Below are 18,681 nucleotides of genomic sequence, written 5' to 3' on the forward strand. Positions count from 1 at the left end.
ATATTCATTAGGAATGTATTGAAGTAAAAGTATGAAATGTCAATAGTAAAGTACAGATACGGCGAAAAACGACTTTAGTACTTTACACCACTGCTGATTAGCATCTATTGAGTTTGCAATGTCCCATACATTGGATGCCCAAATCAACTGGAAGTACTGCGTCTACAAACAAATTTAACAACATAATCGAAAATAAATATTTTTCCCTAAAATGACTGTTTGCGATTCACAAATTATTTTGATTCACCTGATTCGATTAATCCCGAATGAACTCAATAAATGGCTAAGTGAATCGTTCATTTTGTCAAAAACAATTGTTTAAATGAATAATCTGATTCATTCAAAAATGAAATCAACTGTGTATGGCCATATTCGCGAGTGTTGGTGGAAAGTTTTTGGGGACATGACGAAAACATTAATACATGCTAATAAATCAAATCAAATGTATTTATATAGCCCTTCGTACATCAGCTAATAACAGTTTAACAGTTAACTACAGTGTACAATACCATTTTTGAATTGGTTACCGAAATACAGTGGTGTAAAGTACTTAAGTGAAAATACTTTAAATTTCTACTTAAGGAGTATCTATACTTTGCTATTTAAATTTTGACAACTTTTACTTCACTACATTCCTAAAGACAATAATGTACTTTTTACTCCAGACATTTTCCCTGTCATCCAAAAGTACCCGTTACATTTTCAATGCTTAGCAGAACAGAAAATAGTCAAAATCACACACTTATCAAAAGAACATCCCTAGTCATCTCCACTGCCTGATCTGGTGGATTCACTAAAAACAAATGTTTAGTTTGTAAATGAAGTCTGGGTGTTGGAGTGTGCCCCTGGCTATCCGTAAATAAATAAAAAATTTAATGGTGCTGTCTGGTTTGGTTAATATAAGGAATTTGAAATGATTCATCCTTTTAGTTTTACTTTTGATACTTAAGTGTATTTCAGCAAATACATTTACTTTTGATACTTAAGTATATTTAAAACTAAATATGTTCTTACTTTTATTCACATAGTATTCAGACACAGTTATTGTAATACATTTGCTAAAATGGATTTTTTTGCTTTGTCATTATGGGGTATTGTGTGTAGGTTGATGAGGGGAAAAAAACTATTTTAGAACGAGACCGTAAATGCACTTGTGTACAATAGTACACAAGTATAAACACCATGGAACCGCGCAGCCGTCATACCGCTCAGGAAGGAGTCACGCTCTGTCTCCTAGAGATGAACGTACTTTGGTGCGAAAAGTGCAAATCAATCCCAGAACAACAACAAAGGACCTTGTGAAGATGCTGGAGGGAACAGGTGCAAAAGTATCTATATCCACAGTAAAACGAGTCCTATATCGACATAACCTGAAAGGCCACTCAGCAAAGAAGAAGCCACTGCTCCAAAACCATCATAAAAAGGCCAGACTACGGTTTGCAACTGCACATGGGGACAAAGAGCGTACTTTTTGGAGAAATGTCCTCTGGTCTGATGAAACCAAAATAGAACGGTTTGGCCATAATGACCATCGTTATGTTTGGAGGAAAAAGGGAGAGGCTTGCAAGCAGAAAAACCTCATCCCAACTGTGAAGCACAGGGGTGGCAGCATCATGTTGCGGGGGTGCTTTTCTGCAAGAGGGACTGGTGCACTTCACAAAATAGATGGCATCATGAGGTAGGGAAATTATGTGGATATATTGAAGCAACATCTCAAGACATCAGTCAGGAAGTTAAAGCTTGAGTGCAAATGGGTCTTCCCAATGGACAATGACCCCAAGCATACTTCCAAAGTTGTGACAAAATGGCTTAAGGACAACAAAGTAAAGTTATTGGAGTGGCCATCACAAAGCCATGACCTCAATCTCAGAGAAAATTTGTGGGCAGAACTGAAAATGCTTGTGCGAGCAAGGTGGCCTACAAACCTGACTCAAGTTACACCAGCTCTGTCAAGAGGAAAGGGCCAAAATTCACCCAACTTATTGTGGAAGGCTACCTGAAACGTTTGACCCAAGTTAAACAATTTAAAAGGCAATGCTAGCAAATAATAACTGAGTGTATGTAAACTTCTGACCCACTGTGAATGTGATGAAAGAAATGAAAGCTGAAATAAATCGCTCTAATATTCTGACATTTCACATTCTTAAAATAAAGTGGTGATCCTAACTGACCTAAAACAGGGAATTCTTACTAGGATTAAAAGTCAGAAATTGTAAATTGTAAAAAACTGTAAAATTCCAACTTCAACTGTATAAAAAAAGAAAGAGATGTTTTATAGCCAAAACATGTTTTATTGATAGAATCATTAGAAAGATCCCTGGTTGTTACAATCAATATAAAGCATCTGCAACCCTGGAAAGCACCATCAGAATGAAGGTAATGAGTAGAATGTGTAGTGGAGACCTTTCACCAGGTATTACCGTTACTTGGTCCATAATGTTTAGCTCAAGTACTTTCATTCTCTTCATATTATGATCACAACTTAGATGATGAGACTATACGGCTGTTTAGTATCTTTCTAAATAAAAAGGTAATCGATCATTTTTGAACGGCAGTACCCATAGCCCTTGTTAAATCATAGGTGAAACCGTTTCACGGAGAAACGTTGAAAATAAGGATTAGTGTTGCTAAATTACAGGCAAAATCAATGTGTTTCAACAGTTTCATATTTGATATAGGACAAGAACTTGCCATCATTCAGAAGGTGTAATTCCAAAGCTATAAACTGATGCAGATGATCTAATCACAGATGACTTAGTGCAGGTAGCCTACAGTACCCTCAACGCTTTGGCCTGACCCTCACGCCGTTATTATACAGATTAACATCCTGTTGTTAGCATGCTATCGCTAATGGTATCGTCACAGAGACAGGTGCTGGGTCATCCAGAGAGCGATGTTCATGAAGCCATCAGACTCCGCGTCCACCTTGGACAGGGAGTGGTTGTTCCCGGGGTACCATAGCAACCTGAAAGAAAGGCACCCAGGTGGAGTTAAGAAACTAGAGTCAGCAATGCAATGCATGAAGTAAACAACAACATCGGGCTGACAAGAAAGACCAACTAGGAAAGACCATGGAAGCGCGAGGCTCTGTGTCGGTGCTGCAGCTATCACGTTTATAGGAGATTGAAGCTCACACATGCAAAGATACTGTGTAATACTGAGTGCATTATCTTGCATAGCATTCATCTGTGGTTCATCCCACTGCTCGTGGCAACGTCAAATCACTGAGTCTCAGTTGAAGACAGTATCTTTTGATTACCTTTACTTATCGCATACAAAGTACTTCACTGTCTTTATTCTGATATGTGACCACCACACCACTAAATACTACATGACCCAGCAGCCAACAGCACAAGGACAGTCTACTCACCGCACTGGGACTTGTAGTGCCTTCAAGGCTCTGTAGTACTCAATCCCCTGCTTAGGGGGCACACGCTTATCATCCTCTCCCAGAGTCAGCAACACAGGAGTCTTCACCTGAATGGTGACAACAGTCACATACATTGTTACAGTCAACACACAGACACAAGGCACAGAAAAACAATGGTAGAGAGACAGTAAAGCTTTTTTCACCTGCATTGGATCAGTAAACAAACAGAATGTGAAACACACAGTCCGCTGGATAACACACACACACACCTGTTTGACATGTTTGATAGGAGACTTGTTTAACATCTGCTCCCAGACTGCAGGGTCAGGCAGGCAATCTGTACTGTAGTTATAGCCAGCCTCCACCATACACCTGAAACACATCTACATGTTGGATAACCACACCTTATAGAGAAAAGAGAACCAAAAACTAATCGTATGGATTCTATCATATCTAGTTTCCCTTCTGGTGGTTTGAATTACTGGCTGCTTCCTCTCCCTAGAGAGACACAGACAGACGACACATCCCGGCAAGCCTACACAACCCCCTAAGACTGAAGTGCGTATGTCTCTCTCTGTATCCACCAACCTGAAAGTAAATGTCATGTATGTCAAGCCTATGTGGTAATAACTAAGGAGGGCTGGGATGATGTACTGGCACTGAAACAAAACGGACCGAACTTCTTTAGGAAAACATCCCTGATGTTGGAAACATGTTGTCATCCAGAGTCACATGTATTTAGTTTCCAAGCTATAGCACACAATATTTTACATACAGCAGGTTTTTAAAGGATTTTTTTGCCATGGAAAATATAGTGTGATACTGGTATCGTCCCTATGAGTTAGTGGATGTTTGTGTGGGCATGGTAGTGAGAAAGTGTGACTGTACCAGTCTGGGATGTCGGTGCTCCCAATCATGGAGGCCAGGTTGATGACGGGGTTCCGAGCCACGCAGGCCTTGTAGAACTCTGGGTACTGGCCAATTAGATGACAGGCCACGAATCCGCCGTGGGAACCCCCGGCAACCGCAACCTTCTGCTCGTCAAACGCCCCGCCCCTCAGAACACTCTCCACTGCAAACTAGAGCCAGAAACAACAGCATGATGAAAGAGGGAGGGTGAGAGAAAGTACGCGGGAGGAAGCAGAGTGGTTTGAGAGGGGAGATGACAGAGACTACAAAAATAATGTGAAAATGAAACGTCAGTCAGACAGACTGATTCTAGGGCTGAATACTATAGACCAGGAATGCACAATATGTCGGTGAACTTAGTGGAATCGGTCGATATTAGCTAAAACCGCCAACATCGGTATCAGCCGATGTCTAGTTTAACGCCGATGTAAAAAAACGATGTCAAAGCTGACGTACATACCTGTATAATGTAGGTAGATGACGTGCATACCTATATAACGTAGGTAGATGACGTGCATACCTGTATAACGTAGGTAGATGACGTACATACCTATATAATGTAGGTAGATGACGTTCATACCTATATAACGTAGGTAGATGACGTGCCATACCTGTATAACGTAGGTAGATGACGTGCATACCTGTATAACGTAGGTAGATGACGTGCATACCTGTATAACGTAGGTAGATGACGTGCATACCTGTATAACGTAGGTAGATGACGTGCATACCTGTATAACGTAGGTAGATGACGTGCATACCTGTATAACGTAGGTAGATGACGTGCATACCTGTATAACGTAGGTAGATGACGTGCATACCTGTATAACGTAGGTAGATGACGTGCATACCTGTATAACGTAGGTAGATGACGTGCATACCTGTATAACGTAGGTAGATGACGTGCATACCTGTATAACGTAGGTAGATGACGTGCATACCTGTATAACGTAGGTAGATGACGTGCATACCTGTATAACGTAGGTAGATGACGTGCATACCTGTATAACGTAGGTAGATGACGTGCATACCTGTATAACGTAGGTAGATGACGTGCATACCTGTATAACGTAGGTAGATGACGTGCATACCTGTATAACGTAGGTAGATGACGTGCATACCTGTATAACGTAGGTAGATGACGTGCATACCTGTATAACGTAGCTAGATGACGTGCATACCTGTATAACGTAGCTAGATGACGTGCATACCTGTATAACGTAGGTAGATGACGTGCATACCTGTATAACGTAGGTAGATGACGTGCATACCTGTATAACGTAGCTAGATGATGTAATAACGCCACGTAAAATGTTGTGCTACACGTGCAACACAGCATTCCTAACCTTGCCCAAAATGTCTGCTGTGTGGATCGAGCAGCCAACAAGTCCAGCAGTCATTTGAAATGGAATTCATTGCCCTTGACAATCAACCAATCTCTGTCTTGGGTGATGTTGGCGTTCTCGCCGACTAGTCGAGCACCAGTACACACTACCAAGTGCGCCATTTTTCCCAGATGTTGCCCTACCGGAGTTACACAGTAATAGCGTCACTGCTATTAGCTTCACGACTGACATTTGGACCAGCGATGTCAGCCCCATGAGCATGACGAGTCTGACAGAACAGTGGGTCGACAAGGATTTCGTACTGAGGAAAGCCGTATTGCCCAAGAATGTGCTGGTTCTCATACCGCTGCTGTCATTTCAATGGCATTTGAGAACATGTTGGAAACATGAACACACTCCTGGCTCCATTTGAACAACTGACTGGAGAAATAAGCTCATCAACTGTGTCTGCAGCAGATGTGATGCCCTCTGTCATGGCATTGAAACGATCAACGACTGCAGACACAGGCTGTGAACAAGCGATTCGGTGGCATTCACTCTTTACTGTGTAGGCCAGAAATGTAATATCGGTTCATCACTACTATAGACTATTAAGCCACACAGTGGTCTGAAAAGACTGGTGTAACTCATGTTTCTGTACCTGAACATCCTTGACGTCTTGAGTGCCCACATTACCAGGTAGAGATGAGATACTGTCCTGGCCGTAGCCTATAGAGCCGCGGTAGTTCACTGAAAGGACACAAGTGAGGTACAAGTGAACATTTCAACCCCCCAACAGCTTCCCCTGTTGTCACTAATCTTGCTCAAACAGAAATGTTTTTTTGTTCGAATGGAGCTATTTGTAAGTCACTCCCAGAAAATGATTTTGAGGTATGGTGACATTTGACCCATCGCTGTAAAAATTCCCTCCCTATGGCTCTTATAACTTGAATGTGCCTCAAGAGGAATATTCCTCTCACAGAACACACAACAAGCAGACGAGGTAAATAGATAAACTATTCTATGGGGTTGTCAGATTTATTTAATTCATTACTTGTTTTGCTTGCAGAGGAAAAGTAAATGTGGACTGTTGTAGCATCTTCAACGTGCACCTCGGCAGAAATATGTTTTCACGTTTCATATGTTTTGGGTGTGGCGGCCATGATTTGGACATGGCGTAGCGTGACGACTGCAATGGAAACACTGTTACCATGTCCATTTTAAAACACCATAATAAGCTACGTCTGTGATCCCTGGCAGCAACACTGACTACCTGCTCCTGTAGCTAGTTTCCTGGATTCAACACACTGGCTCGGGGGGAAAAGGCTGTCAATCAGAACATCTGTACCACCCTGATGCAGTACAAAATCCAAACAAATAAACAAAGAGATTGAGTGCGGACCCAACTGTAATAATCAGCCTGTGGCTTGGTGATCTGTCCCCTAACCCCTATCCAATCCCACTGGGCACAGACACCAGTTCCACATCTAGTTTTGATTTACATTTGATTGAGTTGTCTACTAACGTGAATTCAAATTGATAAAAACAAAAAAAATGACCAACTCATTGGTTCAACAAAAAAAAAAACGAGACAAAAACATGAAATTCCTTCACATTGATGACTTTTTGCAAAAAGCCAATCAGTTTCCCACAATGATTCAACGTCACCACATTGTTTCCACGTCCAGATTTTCAATCTGTTATGCAGATAGACATAATAAACCGTAGCTCTACTCACCCAGTAGGATAGCAAAGCCCATCCTGCACAGCACTGAGGAGGAGAGCAGCCAGTCTGCTACAATCACAGAGTGAGGACCACCTGAGAGAGACAAACACAACAAGCTCCGGGGGTTAAGTTTCCCCTAGGTACAGATCTAGGATCAGCTTCCCTTCCCCCAACCATAACCGTTAGAGGGGGAAATTCCAAACTGATCCAAGATCAGCATCTATGAGCAACTTCACCCTACTCCCCACAACCAAGCATGGGCACACACACTATAAGGTGTGTAACTTACCATGTGGGGTGACTATGAGTGGCAGTTTCACTCCCTCTTTCACATCCTTTGGTTTCAGCAGGAGGGCGTCAAAGTCCAGACCAGCTACATAACAAGGATAATATTACATCTAATTTGATTTGTCACATACACACGTTTAGAAGATGTTATTGCAGGTGTAGCGAAATGCTTGTGGATTCAGACACATAGGAGAGGATTTACTGATAATTGACATGCTAGAGAGAAAAAGTCCAACTGTCAGAGTGGATGTTCTTACGGTATTGGCTGTTGTCCTGCTCTGGGGGTGGTGTGAAGTTGAGGATCTGCCAATCGATATCTGGCTGGGTCTGAGAGTCCTCCAGCACGACCCAGTCCACCTCCTCACGAGAACCACCCAGTGGCAGGAAGCCCACCCTCTAGCCACAGAAAATTAGGTCATTAATAACAAAACAATAGACAATGGGCATTAAGCAGACTATAAACGACTCATCCAAAGCGAGACATTTCAATAATGTGTCTATTTTACTGCAAAGCATTGTCAAGTAAAACATAACGTTTATGGAGTATGTATGTGTGTGGGTGTGTCTACATTACCAGGCTGGGGGGGCAGTTAGGGGAAGACCAGCTGACCACCATCAGGTTTCTCTCGATGGTCAGCAATGACCAGCTGCCCCCTGGAGACTCTACAGGGGAACACAGCCACAACAACGTTAGGACGTCAGTCAGAATGTTAGAACAGCAACAACAGCCCGACAGCTTTACAACTCAGAGACTGTATTTGTCAGTGGACTGACTAGGGGGCAGGGGACTGTGTGACCCCACTCACTTGATGTCAGAGAGGTGACGCTCCCTGTGGTCGTTTCCACCAACAGCAGATCCTACAGGAGACAAAACATGTCAATATGATTCGATTGCGGCCATACATATGGCATAATTAATTCTGCTAATTATCTCTGATAAGTGTCTAGGGGTGGTTACCTTGCGGCTGCCCTGTGGACAGGAGACTAGGATGCGCTGGCTGTCAGCTGACCAGCACAGAGGAGACAGAGACGAGCTGTAGATCCCGGCAAAGCCATCTTGAACACACAAACAGTTAGGATAAACAGAATACACTCGCAAAGTACCTGTAATTATATGAACAAATTCTACTTTCCAAAAAAAGAAAGGTTTCCTTACCCTCCCTGGGTCTCTTTACCACGTCCACCACCACAGAGGTCCTCTTGGTGTACCAGTCATACTGTAACACACAGACAACTCAACACATGAGCTATATTCCAACAGTATTCAAATCATTTCCCTAATTGGGAGCAGCTGGATATGTTTTCAACTTTCTTGCTCACTCACTCACCATGCAAAGCCTGCTACACTGCTGGTGAGGTCCGTAGACAGCACACTCCAGGTAGATAATCCTGCACTGGTCTGGGCTGAGCTTGGGGGAACACACAGCACTGGAGCCTGATGAAAGCTGCTCTGAGAGAGAGAAACACAAACAGACTTCTAGAAAACACTATGGTCATGTATAGCTCAGAGTGAAATACACTTACCACACTGTCCCCCAGTCAGGTCAACATAGAACAAGGAGGACCTGAATTAGAAAACACAGGGAGGGAGAGAGTGAGAGGCCTTTACTGGATTTAAGAGCTGCTACTTATAACCACCACTCTGATCTGACCAATCACAGTGCTCACCTGCGGTTGGGCGAGTATTTGAGGCCCAGTCTGAAGGGCTCGTGCCACCAGCCCACGAACACCACGCCTGTGTCACTCGGAGCCCAAAACGCCTGGGGACACAAGTTATAACACTGGTACAGCACATATATATATTGCAACACACAGTACTGACCTGGCCTGGCGAGATGTTATCTGGGACTCCCTCTAGCACAGAGACGTTGCTACCCTCGATGTCCAACACACACACACAGAAATGGCACCCAGCAACACACAGTACTGACCTGGCCTGGCGAGATGTTATCTGGGACTCCCTCTAGCACAGAGACGTTGCTACCCTCGATGTCCAACACACACACACAGAAATGGCACCCAGCAACACACAGTACTGACCTGGCCTGGCGAGATGTTATCTGGGACTCCCTCTAGCACAGAGACGTTGCTACCCTCGATGTCCAACACACACACACAGAAATGGCACCCAGCAACACACAGTACTGACCTGGCCTGGCGAGATGTTATCTGGGACTCCCTCTAGCACAGAGACGTTGCTACCCTCGATGTCCAACACACACACACAGAAATGGCACCCAGCAACACACAGTACTGACCTGGCCTGGCGAGATGTTATCTGGGACTCCCTCTAGCACAGAGACGTTGCTACCCTCGATGTCCAACACACACACACAGAAATGGCACCCAGCAACACACAGTACTGACCTGGCCTGGCGAGATGTTATCTGGGACTCCCTCTAGCACAGAGACGTTGCTACCCTCGATGTCCAACACACACACACAGAAATGGCACCCAGCAACACACAGTACTGACCTGGCCTGGCGAGATGTTATCTGGGACTCCCTCTAGCACAGAGACGTTGCTACCCTCGATGTCCAACACACACACACAGAAATGGCACCCAGCAACACACAGTACTGACCTGGCCTGGCGAGATGTTATCTGGGACTCCCTCTAGCACAGAGACGTTGCTACCCTCGATGTCCAACACACACAGCACAGGTGAACTCTTACTGACCAGGGTCTCCCCCCAGTCCTCGTAAAACACAAACTGCTCCCCCTGCAGGACGGGAGGAGCAAACACAGTATGGTGAACCAAGACGTTTTAGTTAAAAGCAGGGGGTCAGTCAATGGAACAGTTTATCATTGGATCCTCCTTACCTTTGTGGTCTCCTCCTCCTTGCCCATTTTCACCCCCTCCTCTTCATCAGCAAGAGAACAGGACTCAGGAGACACTGACTGTATAGTAGAGATGGAAGGGGTTAACAAATAGACCAAGAGAGGAAATCGCTAACACATTTTGCAGTGAAGTTCAGCACTGCATTGTGAGAGTGCATTGTGCTCATATTTAAACATTAGGTGTGTGTGTGTGTTTTGAAGACCAGACCTGGAAGAAGGACTCTGCCTTGAGTCTCTTTCTCTCAGCCACATACAGCAAGTGAGTTTCAGAGTGGGACCACACCAGGCAGCCAAACTGGTCTGGGAACAGATATAAATGAACAGGTGGGTCAACCAAAGAATGTGCCTGATATACTTTGGTGTTAAGGCCTTCCCACGCTGTACGTCAGATTCAGTATTTTATGACTATTACATGTCACACTGTGCGATGTTACCAAATGAATATATTGCCATCAACCTGGCCATATTGTACGATTTGCTTCAATTCCCTCATCACATTCTGTGATTGGCTTGCAAGGCTACGTAGGCTGATGTAGGCTACGTAGGCTGATGTAGGCTACGTAGGCTGATGTAGGCTACGTTGGCTGATGTAGGCTACGTTGGCTGATGTAGGCTACGTTGGCTGATGTAGGCTACGTTGGCTGATGTAGGCTACGTTGGCTGATGTAGGCTACGTTGGCTGATGTAGGCTACGTTGGCTGATGTAGGCTAATGTAGGCTGATGTAGGCTGATGTAGGCTACGTTGGCTGATGTAGGCTACGTAGGCTGATGTAGGCTACGTAGGCTGATGTAGGCTACGTTGGCTGATGTAGGCTACGTTGGCTGATGTAGGCTACGTTGGCTGATGTAGGCTACGTTGGCTGATGTAGGCTACGTTGGCTGATGTAGGCTACGTTGGCTGATGTAGGCTAATGTAGGCTGATGTAGGCTGATGTAGGCTGATGTAGGCTACGTTGGCTGATGTAGGCTACGTTGGCTGATGTAGGCTACGTAGGCTGATGTAGGCTACGTTGGCTGATGTAGGCTACGTTGGCTGATGTAGGCTACGTTGGCTGATGTAGGCTACGTTGGCTGATGTAGGCTACGTTGGCTGATGTAGGCTACGTTGGCTGATGTAGGCTACGTTGGCTGATGTAGGCTACGTTGGCTGATGTAGGCTGAAGTAGGCTACGTAGGCTGATGTAGGCTACGTTAACTGCAGCGGTGGATTTGACCGGAGCATGTGCCAGCACCAGTAGGGCATGCCTCCCTCTATGCTTATGGGCAAGTGAAGAGAGTTCAGAAAAGCAAAGTATGCATCTTAGAAATAATTCACACAAACGTTATATGTCCGAACTCCAAATCAAATCGGCTTCCTAAGAATAACAGTTGCTGTGGTATTATTTTGATTCAGCGATTTTCCCCAAGGTGTGTACATTTTGTCTGGGGCGGCCAAATCCTGGCATAAGACGGCACAAATGGTGCAGTCTGTTCAGGTCTTCAGGGAAAACAACAGTTTATTGTGTGCCAGTAACAGAAGAACTTCTCTCATATACAGGGACATTACATTGGTGTCTCACCGTCTTCATAGACCTTGCCATGTTTCTTCAGGGCTGTCAGGTTGATGCTCTTCACTTTGATGTTCTTACTCCAGATCTGAGGGGTCACCGAATGGAGGAGGGGTCAAAGGGAAAAGAGGGTCAGCTGTCAATCTAATTGAGTGAAAGAGGTTTAGGATATAGATGCAGGGGGGTTGCCCCAACATAGGCACTTATCCAAGGTCAGTTGTGCAGACAGATGGAGAGAGAGAGAGAGAGAGAGAGAGACAGAGAGAAAGAAAAAGAGAGAGAAAGAGAAAGAGAGAGAGAGAAAGAGAGAGAGAAAGAGAGATCGGAGACAGAGAGGAAGAGCGAGACAGATAGGAGAGCGAGACAGATAGGAGAGAGAGAGGGAGAGATAGATAGGAGACAGACAGAGAGAGACAGATAGAGAGACCCTCACCTCCAGAAACTGTTTGTCCTCTCCTTTGATGATGCTCTCTCTCACCACCGCTTTCATGTCTCCTGATGGAGAGTCTTTACTCAGCAACCTGACACAGAGAAAACACTAAATCAACTACACACACACAGAACACACTCATGTGTCAAACTGTCAAATGTCCACATACTCTCCCTTGATCTCTGTGCAGTTCCCTGAGGGTCCAGAGTAGACCACAGACTTGTCGTCGTGAAACACAATGTACTGCCGACAGAACTTGACATTCTCGTTCCTCTCCAGATCCCGCTGACTCCATTCTAGGGGACACGAAATAAAAGGCATGAAAACCTACACAGACCGACGAACAGGGAGACACAGACAGACCAACGGACAGACACACACACCTGTGTAGATGTTGCTGTATTTTCCTCCATACTGCGATGTTATGACTGGCCCTACGTCAGCTCGGGTCAAGGAGGGAAACAGGCTCAACTCCCGGTAGAGTTTGGAGATGTCTTCCGGATTAGTCATTACCTTTCCACACACAACAGATGAGGAACTTGCACATCGAGTCAGGGATAAACAATGTCTCACAACCCGCATTGATGAGGTCATCTTTTACTGATTGTCTCTCTTGACCCTGGACTGAGACAATAGAGGTAGACTGGCTTGTTTACTAATTGCAATAGTCAGTGCAGCATGCAATTCCTCTGTCTCACTACATAAGCAACAATGAAATCATTATTAACACTGACAGGCTTTGTGACAAAACAAGATTCAAGGTTATCTAGCTCAGGAATATGACTCTTGTAGGTTACTGGCTAGTAAGTTCAGTAGCTATACAGTTGGCTGGCTAGCACATTTTTTTTTTAATAACAGCCTCCTATCACTCCCTAGTGAAAACTAATATTATTCTAGTTTTAAATGATTGTTTGTTTAGTTGAGCACGCTATATCCAACATAACTAGAGTTGCTTACTTGACTGACCAGGAAGTGCTTTCTGCGCGTCTCCATAAGAAAGCTACCAGATAGCTAAACCGATGACTGCCTAATGCTACACCGCAGACATTATAGCCCGTATCTCTGCCTACACTAGCTGGAAAATAAATAGTTAGCATTTCAAATTCACTACACTAGCTGGAAAGAAAGATAGCGAACATACGGTAGCTACTTAAATTATGTAGCTAACTAACTAACGTTCGTACATAATGGGAAGTTGGACAAGCAAGTAGCTAGGTTAGCAAGGTAGTACATCATGGGAAGTTGGACAAGCAAGTAGCTAGCTTTGTGTAAAAGCTCACATTAAATTGAAATAAACTGGAATTTAACACACTGATAGCTATTTAAAAGTTACCTGGGACTCCATCGCGGCTCTGACTGATCAACAGCTCTGCGTGTGGTCTCGTTTTCTCTGTGTTGTTAGGCAGGGTACACCAGGGTTGCCATGTCCTGGGTTTTCCCGGAAATTGGGATAATTTGACAATGACTGCGTTGGATGGGAGCTGATCACTTTTGTCAAGTCGGTCACCGCGTTTCAGTGTGTTGCATTTTGGCAGTGGTGGAAAATGTACACAATTGTCATTCTTGAGTAAAAGTATAGATACCTTAATAGAAAGTCACTGAAGTAAAATTAACCCAGTAAAATACTATTTGAGTAAAAGTCTAAAAGTATTTGGTTCGAAATATATTAAGTATCAAAAGTAAAAGTGTAAATCATTTCAAATTCCTTATATTAAGCAAAAAAAGATGGCACCTTTTTCTTGTTTTTAACATTTACAGATAGCCAGGGGCACTCTCCAACACTCAGACATAATTTATAAAAGATGCATGTGTTTAGTAAGTCTGCAAGTTCAGAGGCAGTAGGGATGACCAGGGACATTCTCTTGTTAATAAGTGTGTGAAATGGACAATTTTCCTGTCCTGCTAAGCATTCAAAAAATACCTTTGTGTCAGGGAAAATGTAGGGAGTAAAAAGTACGTTATTTTCTTTAGGAATGTAGTGAAGTAAAAGTTGCTTAAAACATAAACAGTAAAGTACAGATCCCCCCCCTCAAAATAATAAAAATAAACCGAATTAAATAGTACTTTAAAGTAGTTTTACTTAAGTACTTTACACCACTGCATTTTGGGGATACAGATTTTCGTTCTTCCGCCTACATAACGACAGCTTGAACTTTACAAAAATCATGTGATCAAAGGTCATGAAGTTTTGACTACAAGTTTCTGCAGTGGCTCTTCATCAACTTCATCCTGCAGCTGTAGCGGACATGAGTCGGTCACGATCCCGTGATAAGGTAGCCCGCCTTCGAACTTCAAAATCAGTGTCTGCCCTCAGCCTAAGAGAGCATTTCCTCTTTGTCACGTCGGTTACGCCCATGCGAGATTTAGGTTCATATCCAGCGTGTTACACGTAATGTGGGAGTGTCTATTGTGAACCAATCTTTTGTGTTTTTGTTTGACCCACACGAACGTGACCAAAGACATGACTACAACCGGAACCAACTTTGATATTTGAGGCGCTCTCTCTGATTATACATACATACATATATGATTTTAGTTTGTGAGTGTATGATATGGTTGTTGGAGACATGTTGATTTCGACATCATATATTTTTTTAAACACTGCCATCTGAGCTTGGCTGTTGGACGACCAAATTAGTGTCCTTCTTTCGACGATCGCAGATGCCGAATCCTCGACTTTCGTCTTCAGTTGGTTGCTTCAGCCTTACCACTTAAAACAAGCCCATTGAGACACACCTATCCAGGGTTGCCAGGTCAAGTTCAGTTTCTACAAAATTACCAGAGAAAACTCGCCCAAAACCCCTGAAAACTAGCCCATTTTTTTTCATAGCAAAATAGTTGCCCTATCTATACAATGAACCCATGTTTCCTTAGCGTTATCGAGCCAATTAAGAATATCATAGTAATGACATGAGAAACAAAATTCGGGTTAACCTCAAAATAATAATTATTGCAAGCTATGAGATAATAAAGGCATTTGAATATGTGGCAAGAGAAAAGATAATTCTCCCTTATTAAACTCGGCAGATAATTTTCCATCAATGGATATCAATTCAACTCGTTTGATTGCTATGATTATGCAATAAGGCACACGGGGTATGGCATATGGCCAGATGCAACGCAGAGTGCCTGGATACAGCCATTAGTGGTAGATTGGCCATGTACCACAACCCCCGGCTGCCTTATTGCTATTATAAACTGGTTACCAATGTAATTAGAACAGTAAAAAGTGATGTTTTCAGCCAATCAGCATTCAGGGCTCAAACCAGGTTTAGAATTGTAAATAAATCCCCTTTGTGCATGTACATAACTATAGATAACTCCGACAGAAGAGTTTGAGTGATGAAAGTTGGACAGAGGATCTCGAAATCTCTGAGCAAGAAACACTTGGATGAACATAAAAAAACTAACATCTAGGCTATTTTCTGGCAATTGTTCTGTTATTATGTGCCAGATGTTAAGACTGCAAATCTTCATAAATGGCCCATTTGCTAGACTGACTTGTGTTAGCAATTGGATATGTAGACGGACGAGTCGGTCAAGGATCGATTCAGACAAGGTGGTAAATTGTATGACAAGCTACAGTTTATTCAGAGTGAAGATATCTAGAACAGCGTAATTACGGCTCTCCCGCTGGTTCGTACGGAAGCGCAGACGAAGAAGAGGCCGTTACAATCAGTACACCACTATTATATAGAAAAGAAAGTAGGTTGATTCTGGAAGATCGGATCTTTGGATTGGTTCAGCTGGGGTGTAGTCTGTAGTCTTCCGCCATTGGCTCAGTAGTCTGTCCGTCATCGTAGAATCCTCTTCGGGCATTCAACGTTCAGAGACAAAGGAGATCATGTGTGTGTGCGCTGGTTTTGGCCATTAGTGTAATGCGGGAGCTATCCTGTAGGGGACCCCACAGGCTCAACTCTGAGTGGTAGCCCCCCCTTAACAATAGTTTGGTCACCTACATAAGAATTAGCATTTCTCTACAAAACCCTCTCTTCACGTCTCACCAGAGACGTGACACAACCTAACTGGATCCAGACACAAAGAGAAACTTCTCCCAAGGGGACTATGAAATAAGGCACGGTATTAAACAGAAATAGATATAGTATTACCATCATGTTCTCCATTCAATCCCACTATGTACTAAGTTGGCTACCAGCCACCTAGGAACTTACAACCCTCATTTTACAGAGCGGAGAACAACAGCTCAAAATAAAAGTAAATGCTTGTCTACATAAGCCAACTTTTTCCCGCAGGAAAAAGTTGTGATTCCCTCTCTTCACATCTCCAAAGAGATGTGACTTAAACTAGGCAAGTCAGGTGGAATGATCCACTTGCATAACACATACATACATCCCCATAAGGCAACAGCAGATATAATGTAAACCTAAATAGGCACTCTCCTCCTCATCCTCGAATTCATGTAGGTCTTTATCCAGCAGAGGAAACATCTGGGAAGGGGAGGAAGGGTCAATGGCTTTAGAGATAACCCTAGTGGCAAGGGAACGGATGCATGGAATGCAACAGCATCCACAGAGAACTAAAATGGCAGCGAACACCGAAATGGATACCAAAATGGAGGACACCAGGGTTTTATATTTACCAAACGCACTCATCCAGGAGTCCCACATCGAGGTATCCATCCCAGAATGAGATTTCATTTTACCATTAAGCGTCCTCAAACCTTCTAGGGCCATGGTCAAGCTACCATCGGAGGCTGCGTTATTAGGGATGAAAGTGCAACACTGTTCACCAAACATAGTACAAGCTCCACCTTTCTCCGCCAGTAGCATATCTACTGCAATGCGATTCTGGAATGTCATAAGAGAAGTTGCAGCCAGGCTCTCATGCTCCATACCGTTATCACGCACCTGGCTCCTGTTATCTAACAACAACAAAAAAACGCTTGTTCTCGCAACCCCACGCTCTGAATGTGCCCTCCCTTCTGTATTTTTCCAGCATGAGAAAGTCCCCTGGCCCTGACACTTTTAACAATGTTTCAAGTCAGCTATGTTGCATAACACTTGCATACATCAACACAAGCCATCAGCAGATAATATTCAATCATATATATGGTAATGGCTATAATGTAAAACACAGGAACCAATAATCCCTCTTTTTCACACCCCCCAGGGTGTGAACAAAAATTCAGCAATGAATCATAACAGTCACAGAGTTTAAAATACCTTCATGTCAAAAGAGAACAGCTCATTCAAAAACAGAACAAAAAAACAAAAAAAGTGTGAAATTTAAGTCCCCCTTTTGACACCCACAAGGGTGTCACTTAGCAAAAACAGGATAACACTTTATTGTTTATTGACATGTAAGATACCGGATAAAACTTTGGTCATGGAAAACAGAGTAAAGCAAAGCAAAGCAAAGCATTATTATAAACCATCTGGTCCTCTCAGCTACTCCTATCCTGCACCAGTTGGGCTTCATGCCACCCAGGGACTCAAAACCTTCACAACAGGGAGAACAAACATACTGGAAAGAAAACCCATCATAAAGATGTATAACAAGGAACTGTGGTGGTGTAAGATTTATTCTACTACCTCGCCCACAGCATACCATGGGTCATCCTCAGTCAGTCTCATCCTCCCCTGAAAGCATGCTTCAGTATCAGCATCTCCAACTGGAGCATCAAGCAAAGGCATCATCATGCCTGAAGCCTTCACCACATCTGTAACAGACTTCTTAAAACACGGTATGATGCAAGCAGCACAACACGTCAAATAACAAAAATAAGGGTCAGAAATCCAGTAACCACCATTCTAGTGTACTTACCAAAATCAGGCTCCCACTCAAGAGAACAGGCCAGACTCCTCCACCCCCGCCATGGTCCTCATCTCAGCAGATAGTGCATCAAGCCCACTAAGGGCCTTAGATATACTACCATCTGGACTGGTGTTATTAGGAATATACGTGCAACATTGTTCACCGAACATCTTGCATACGCCCCCCTGACTGGCAAGAAGCATATCCAAAGCAAGTCTATTCTGTCTGGCAACCCTAGATGTGGCCTCAAACTGTTCAGACATACCAGTGAGTGCATCACGGGGGTAATTAACAAAACGCTGTTGATCATAGTAGATGTAATGAATCCATGCAGTCTGTCTTGCATCCACTATGGCTGGACCTATAATCCATCATTCCTGCCCAAGGCCTGAAGCTCATGAGGAACCCCCACCGGCACTCCCAACAGGTTAGTGTGTATGTCAACTACATCCTCTGTCCATGGAGCAC

The 18,681-nt window shown here is 43.6% G+C and overlaps 1 protein-coding gene across 2 annotated transcripts; it reads right to left on the reverse strand.

Moving 5' to 3' along the window:
* Positions 1 to 2,270: 2,270 nt before the first annotated feature.
* Positions 2,271 to 13,908, reverse strand: LOC109868968 (acylamino-acid-releasing enzyme). 2 transcript variants are annotated; one of them, XM_020458753.2, is made up of 23 exons: positions 13,772 to 13,908; positions 12,822 to 12,951; positions 12,608 to 12,734; positions 12,442 to 12,529; positions 12,021 to 12,096; positions 10,669 to 10,760; positions 10,443 to 10,520; positions 10,204 to 10,341; positions 9,287 to 9,378; positions 9,143 to 9,183; positions 8,947 to 9,068; positions 8,775 to 8,835; positions 8,577 to 8,674; positions 8,425 to 8,476; positions 8,193 to 8,281; positions 7,876 to 8,014; positions 7,620 to 7,703; positions 7,343 to 7,423; positions 6,266 to 6,354; positions 4,259 to 4,449; positions 3,640 to 3,742; positions 3,371 to 3,477; positions 2,271 to 2,965 (listed from the first exon to the last, which is right to left on the reverse strand). In XM_020458753.2, the coding sequence occupies exons 1-23, from the start codon at positions 13,781 to 13,783 to the stop codon at positions 2,860 to 2,862; spliced, it is 2,196 nt and encodes a 731-aa protein (XP_020314342.1). In that variant the 5' UTR covers positions 13,784 to 13,908; the 3' UTR covers positions 2,271 to 2,859. The 2 variants fall into 2 exon arrangements, with proteins under 2 accessions (XP_020314342.1, XP_031659519.1); XM_031803659.1 differs by having other exon boundaries at positions 12,822 to 13,062; positions 13,772 to 13,898.
* Positions 13,909 to 18,681: the final 4,773 nt, after the last annotated feature.

The sequence above is a fragment of the Oncorhynchus kisutch genome, linkage group LG24 (genome assembly GCF_002021735.2).
Source record: "Oncorhynchus kisutch isolate 150728-3 linkage group LG24, Okis_V2, whole genome shotgun sequence".
In the NCBI taxonomy this organism is placed as follows: Eukaryota; Metazoa; Chordata; class Actinopteri; order Salmoniformes; family Salmonidae; genus Oncorhynchus; species Oncorhynchus kisutch.